Source organism: Astyanax mexicanus, chromosome 9, assembly GCF_023375975.1.
Source record: "Astyanax mexicanus isolate ESR-SI-001 chromosome 9, AstMex3_surface, whole genome shotgun sequence".
Taxonomy (NCBI): domain Eukaryota; kingdom Metazoa; phylum Chordata; class Actinopteri; order Characiformes; family Acestrorhamphidae; genus Astyanax; species Astyanax mexicanus.
Genome location: NC_064416.1, coordinates 9,583,316 through 9,591,033, shown reverse-complemented (window position 1 = coordinate 9,591,033; position 7,718 = coordinate 9,583,316). Strand labels below are relative to the sequence as shown.

The window sequence follows — 7,718 nt, the reverse complement described above, 5'->3', positions numbered from 1 at the left end:
GTGCTTTTTCCAATTACGTGGAACCCTAATTTTGAACTCTTCGCCGAGTTTCCAAAACAAAAGTAGGTTCCGGACCTGGAATGTTAGTTTGCAGCAGAAACCGAAGAATAACGGGTTCTTCAGCGCAAACCGTGACGACATATGTGGGCGTGTCTGTTTGTACTGGAGCACCGCTGCTGTGCAACGCCCTCTGTTGACGACTATGATGTGACATTTTGATCATTCCACTAAAACTGGTGGAAACATGGGCCGTTTCTCAATCTGCGTTTTTGTCTGTGCTTGTGTTCTTTTTGACTCTTTGCTCTTGATCCTCCCTCATTATAGAGGATGCATAGAAGGTGACTTGTGTGGACTTCTTATAGTCCGATATCCCAGAATGCACTTCACAGCAGTATCGGTAGAGGAGAAAGTACCTACCTGTAAGGTATACGCTTTGAAAACAGTACTGCTGTGTGATAAAATAAAGTTTGAAGTTCATTTCAGGTGAGAATGTAATAATTTAGACTTCAGATATGTGGTTTATTTATTAAACAAGTGACTATGGAAAAATATATAGTATATCTACGTTTTCGGAACTACACTTTCCGTGCCCTGAGAAAGTGACGTAATCAAGTACGCAACTGCTACAATTACAGAATAAAAGCCCCACATCCTCCCATCTTCAGGAGTACGCACTCGCTAGCCAAACTTACCAAGTCCGTTCTTGCCAAGTACAGGAGTCCAAACTTGTGTACTCTGTATTGAGAAATGGCAATGGACTGGTTTGCTGAAAAGCATCACGCTTCTTATGTGCCCGAACGAACATGGTTCAAGAACCAGAGTTCTTTTGGTGATCCAAACTGCAGCGCTGGTCGAAAGTACAACATGGAAGGCAATTAATCAGCGTTCATTTTTGGATGCATTAATTTGACAGCCCTAATTATTAAAAATAAATTAAGGTTTAAATAAGCTTTGTCTAATGTTTTTATGCTGTTTACAAAGGTTCTTCATACTATAAAGAAGCATCCACTGCTAGTTTTTGAGGGAACCAGAAATGGTTCTTCTATGGCACCATACAATGAACTAGCACTGCTAGTTTAAATGGATTTAAAGACATCGTGTTTATGACTACATTTAGGAGCCAAAATAAGCAATATTTAATTACTAATATTTAATTAGGTCATGGTCATTAATACCAGGTTTTATGGTAATGGTTTATTAAGCCAGTTTTAATTAATTTGTGTTGTTTGAAATCTGTGGATCTGTAGATGTCTACATTCACTGCAGAAAGAGATTAGAGCAGCCGTGCAAATAAACGGATCTAAACATTCAGAGGGCTTATTGTTTATTATATCTATTACAGAGTTCCGCTGTTTGTGGGTGTAGTTTGTTTTTTTATAATTTGGTCATTATCTAATTACTTTCAGAAATTTGATTTATTATTATTATTATTATTATTATTATTATTAATAATACCATCACAACCATCCCCTACACAGGTAAGTCTAAACACACACAAAACCCCACACATTTACACACACACACACACATACATGCAAATACAGGTCTAAAATGTTTGAGTATCATTTGTTCACATCAGTCATTTTATACTAAAATCTGAATCCAGTTTATACAGAACTGAACATTACCAGCACATACCCAGATTTATTCAATTGTGATATTGAGTTAGATTGTGATACAGTACCCATATTTTCACTTTAGTACAGAATCTGCTCTTTTAATTGAGTTAGATTGTGATCCATTACTCATACTTTTACTATAATACAGTTTCTGCTCTTTTAATTGTGATATAGTACTCATACAGGAGATTGTTAGGTTAGGTATGTTGTAATACAGTTATCATATTCTTCACTATAGTGCAGTTTCTATTTTTTTAATAGAGATAGACTGTAATGCAGTAACTACACTTATAGTAGTATAGTACAGTATAGTATAGTTTAAATTGTGATACAGTACCCATGATTTCACTGCAGTAAAGTTTCTAATCTTTTAATTGAGTTATATTGTAATACAGTACCCAGTCTTTCACTATAGTAAAGTATCTACTCTTTGAGATAGACTGTAATGTGGTAATCATACCTTTACTGTAGTAAATATTTGTATCAAATCAAATATGTGTAGAATGTTTTATAAGACACGTCACTAAGCAGCTTTCCAGGAATCCAGCAATATGACAATGAGTTCAACTCTGCATAATACGTAAAACATACAAAAACGCATACACCCCAGCCCCAGATCATGATGCTACCACCACCATGTTTAAGAGTTGGCACCAGTGTACTTGCATCTGAATGTATTATCTTTACTTTTCCGCATATTTTACTATAGTCCAACTACCCTGTTTTTTTTTTAGTTAAATTGTGATACAGTACCCAAAATTGTCACTATAGTAGAGAGTTTCTGCTCTATTTCTCTGAGTTTGATTGTGATACAGTACCCAAAATTGTCACTATAGTAGAGAGTTTCTGCTCTATTTCTCTGAGTTTGATTGTGATACAGTACCCAAAATTGTCACTATAGTAGAGAGTTTCTGCTCTATTTCTCTGAGTTTGATTGTGATACAGTACCCAAAATTGTCACTATAGTACAGAGTTTCTGCTCTATTTCTCTGAGTTTGATTGTGATACAGTACCCAAAATTGTCACTATAGTACAGAGTTTCTGCTCTATTTCTCTGAGTTTGATTGTGATACAGTACCTGCACTTTTACTATAGCACAGTTTATCTGCTCTTTTAATTGTGTTAGATTATAATACATTACCTGTATTGTGACTATAGTACAGTATAGTACAGTTTCCCGCTCTCTTAATTGAGTTAGATTGTGATAAAGTACCTATAATTTTACTATAGTGCAGTTTCTACTCTTTTAATTGAGTTAGATTGTAATACAGTACCTGCCTTTTCCCTATAGTACAGTTTCTGCTTTTTTAATTGAGTTAGATTGTGATACAGTACCCATACTTTCAGTATAGTACAGATTCTCTGCTCTTTTAATTATGATACAGTACTCATACTTTCACTATAGTACAGTTTCTGCTGTTTTAATTGAGTTCAATTGTAATACAGTCCCCAAACATTCACTATAATACATTTCTGCTCTTTTCTCTGAGTTAGATTGTGATACAGTACTCATACTCATATTCTGAGCCCTGTACACTCTAAATGTCAGTGGGCCCCTATCCATGCTAGTAAACAAGGAACGTAAGCAAAAAAATATTTTTTATGGATTTTTATGGGCCCGTCTCCCTACTCAGGCCTGGGTCAGGTTCACTTTTCCCCCTACTACCACGCACATGCTCGTACTTTCACTATAGTACAATGTTTTTGCTCTTAATTAAGTTATATTGTGATACAGTATCTGTACTTCCATTACAGTACACTTTCTGCTCTTTTAACTGAGTTAGATTGTGCAGTATGTATTTTTTCACTATAGTACAGTTTCTCAGTTTCCCCTCCTTTATTTGAGTTAGATTCTAATACAGTACCTATAATTTCACTATAGTATACAGGCTACAGGTGTTATGTAATACAAAACCCTAAAGGGTTTGAAATCTCCTTCAGGACACTTGGAGAAGCTGTCTGTTTTATCTCTACTTTGCTTAATAATTTCAGATCGGTAACAGGAATCAATTCAAATTCTGCATGTTTGAAAATATAAGTAAAAACTAGACATCCATAATGAAACTAAAGGTTTGGAGGACATGAACTGTTTGATTTGTATTCAGGATTTGTATTGATTTCAAAATGAAGTTTGGGAAAGAGCCAATTTTATGATTTGATTCATTATATTTTGACAGTTGCAGATGTTTTCCAAACTTTCTATTACAATTACAATTATGATTTTCAGTAATGTTCCTTATCAAACATGAAAGCTTTTTTGTAATGCTTGAATAGAAATTCTCAAGATTATGTAATGTCAGGCAGACAATTGACAAAAATCCTGGCCTGTTAAGGGTTTAATTGAGTTAGATTGTAGTTCAGCACCTGTATGTTTACTTTAGATTGTATTATAATACAGTACCTGTAATTTTACTTTAGTGCACAGTTGCTGCTTGTATAATTGAGTTAGATTGTGATACAGTACCCAAACATTCACTATAGTACATTTCTGCTCTTTTCTGTTCGTTTGTGGTACAGTACCTGTACTTTCACTATAATATAATTGTGCTTTTTTAATTGAGTTAGATTGTAGTTCAGTGCCTGTACTTTTACCATAGTACAGTTCTGCTGTCTTAATTAAGCTAGATTGTAATACAGTACTTAAAAATTTACTATAGTACATTTCTGCTCTTTTATTTGAGTTAGAGTGTGATACAGTACCTGTAATTTCACTTTAGTGCACATTTTCTGCTTCTATAATTGAGTTATATTGTGATACAGTACCAATATTTTCACTATAGTAAAGTGTATGCTCTTTTAATTGAGTTAATTTGTGATACAGTATATGTAATTTCAGTATAGTATAGATATTTTGCTCTTTTAATTAAGTTAGTTTGTGATACAGTATATGTAATTTCAGCATAGTATACATTTTATGGTCTTTTAAATTGAGTTAAAGTTACTTTTCTGTGTCGGAAGTGGAAATTAATGGGTTAATAAGAACTGAGGTTGAAAACACTGCGTGTCCGTTTTCTCCTCTCGTCCAATCAGCGGCGAGAGCGGGCTTGTCCTTTCACTTCTTTCAGCCAATGAGCGGAAAGAGAGGGCGTGGTCTCAGTGTCCGCGTTGAAAAGCGGCTGCGGCTGGTAGTCGTTAAAGCGCAGCGGTGATGGAGGAGCCGAGGATCCGAGTACTACAGAGCCTCCGCGGGAAGATCTGTGAGTACCTCCCGCTGTAGCTTAGCTTAGCACGGCGGGGCTGTACTGCGGGGACCGGGCGGGCTGGGCTGGATGCGCGTTAATACCGACACGGAAAGCGGTTTAATGCGATAAACAGATTCCCGTGAAGAGTCGAGGTGCCCGGATTTTATCGGGGTTTAATATTAAAGACGGTTTTCGTGTTAAACCCTCAGCCGGGTCTCCGCCACTCTTCCCCGGGCTGATTATCGCCCTGAACCCGCCGCTCTAACTGTTGCTCTCTGAAGTTGGTTCTTTCCTAAAACCTCCGGTGCTGTGCCGATTTGTGCTGCCCGCTAATATGTGCTACCTAGACGTTTTGCGCATGCGCGGATTGATCTGTTTTATATGATACTTCTGTTATGTGAGGGTGCATTTCACAATTTTAGCTCGCTGTTCATATTGTTATATTATTTGCTCGAGTGTAACAAAAGTGTTAAAGGCGATCAAACATCAGAGTTTTTGAACAGTAGAGGTGGAATTGTAGTACAATAAGTTAGTATTTGAATTGTAGTACAGTCGAATTTGAGTCGTAATAATAAGTCATAATACAGTGGAAGTATAATTGTTCTATGGAAAAATTGAATTTGAATTGGGATACTGTGAGTTAAAATTAGAGTTGTAGTAAAGGAGGAATTTGTGTGGTGTAGTGCAGTATAATTTGGGTTGTGATACATTACGTTAGAATTACAGTTGTAGGATTTGTGTTGTAAATTGTTAAATTGTTACAAGTATTATATAATTTGGGTTGTGAGAATCTGTTTTAGAATTAAGGATGTAGTACAGTGCAGTTTGTGTTGTAGTACAATAAGTTAATATATGTGAATTGTGATACTGTAGGATTTTGAGTTGTGGTACAAGAAGTTAGAATTAGAGTTGTAGTACAGTAAAATTAGAACTGTGGTATGAAAATATAGATTTGAATTGTGGTACAATTAGGTCTGTCACGATATGATTTTTTTTGTGGGCGATATATTGTCCCAGAAATGATTGAAATATTTTAAAACCATTTACTGTCACTGATTTAATGATAATAGAATATCATAACAAAAAAAAAGAAATTATGCCATTTTAAAGAAAACAAAATTTTAATAATAATAGTTTGAAATTTTTTTTTTTTCTTCATCTACTGCGGTCTACAATTTGTGTATGGAGTCTCAGTTATTGAAGCAATGGTCTGATATTGCTGGCTAAAACACTCTTTATTGTTATATATGTGAACAAACATATAAATTATTAAGTATCTATATATCTATCTATCTATCTATCTATCTATCTATCTATCTATCTGTCTAAACTCAGTAGACAATATATATCACGATTATCAAATATTATTGAGGTCAAGTCCATTTATTGTATGATTCGAAGTCGATAATGTAATTATTTTGACAGGCCTAGGTACAGTAAGTTAGAATTAGAGTTGTAGTAAAGAATAATTTGTGTTGTGCTACAATAAAGAAATATTTAAACTGTAGTACGGTATAATTTGGGTTGTTATACAGCAGTTAGAATTAGAGTCATTGCATAGTAGAATTATAATTGTGGTATGGAAAATTTGTAAAGTTGTGGTAAAGTAGGGAGGTAGTGTTTAATATGTGAATTGTAGTACAGTAAAATTTGAGTTGTGGTACAGTAAGTTAGAATTAGAGTTATAGTACAGAAGAACTTGGGTTGTGGTGCAATAAGTTAATGTTTGACTTGTAGTACAGTAGAATTTGTCTTTTGGTACAATAGGTTAACATGAGAATTGTAAAACAGTAGAATTTGAGTTGTGGTATGGAAAATTATAATTATAGTTGTGGTAGAGTATGGAGGTGCAGTTTTAGAACTATAAGTTAATATTTGTATTTTACTAGAAGCGTAAAATTTGGGTTGTGGTTTAGTAGGTAAAAATTTGTCGTTGTACAGGAGAATTAGAATTACAGTAAGAAAAATTATAATTAGAGTTGTGGTACAATAAGTTAATATGTGAATTGTAGTACAGTAGAATGTGTGTTGTGGTACAAAAGGTAATGTTTTAATTGTAGAGTCAACTTTTCTATTGTGGTATAATAAGGTAGAATTAGATTTGTTAATGTTGTAATAACTCACACTATTCAAGCTTTTAATAATTTTATTACAATGATATTGATGAAGTATCGTCAAAGTAGCAGTTATGGTATTAGTATTAGTTGGGCCTAATGGAGTAGTATTTTGAAAGAACTGTTTTTGCATTACTTTTGTATATTATTTAGTGTTGCTGTTGCCTACAGAAAAATATCCTAGCTGCATTTGTTTAGGCAGACGTACCTACAAATGCCCAGATAGCAAATAATGGATGTTTATTCAGTGTTAATTTTTTTCGTCTCTAATTCTTTGAAACATCGATGATTTCGGATGGTACAATTGATTAGTTTATGTTGATTCCACATTGATTTGGTGTTATGGTTTTATATTTTATGTTTATTTTAAAACTTTACTTGCGTTAAATATGAATGACCGTTGTTTCAATGTTTAAATCTTAACACTAGCCGACGTCTATAAAGGTATGTTAAATAAAGTTTTTTTTGTTGATTTAATGCAACCAAAAAACATTGAATTAACGTTTATTCATTGTTCTTGTTCTTTGCTATCATGGTAGCACGTTTTGACTAGGAAGCACAATTCGACAGAGCACCTGGAGACTCTCAGAGCTGCCTGGTTTATAAACAACTCTTAAATCACATTTATTCGCCCTCTCTCTCTATAACGGACGTGATTATTGTGTTTAGCATTGTGGTAGAATGTTGTTTAGGGTGATTTGGGTGAAATTTCGCTGTTTGTGTCCCGGGTTGTTGTTTCCTGAGAGTAGAGTGTCGTAAGGGTGGCGAAGCTTCTGCTCGGAGCTGGATTTACTCAGTCCGGT

At 34.5% G+C, this 7,718-nt stretch overlaps 1 protein-coding gene across 1 annotated transcript in view; it reads left to right on the top strand.

The window, feature by feature from the left end:
* Window positions 1–4,703: 4,703 nt before the first annotated feature.
* rasa2 (RAS p21 protein activator 2) overlaps window positions 4,704–7,718 on the top strand; it is a 54,263-nt gene continuing 51,248 nt past the window's right edge. The window contains exon 1 of the mRNA XM_049483246.1: window positions 4,704–4,816. Within this exon, the coding sequence (XP_049339203.1) occupies window positions 4,768–4,816 (49 nt within the window). The 5' untranslated portion in view covers window positions 4,704–4,767. The remainder of the gene's footprint in view (window positions 4,817–7,718) is intronic.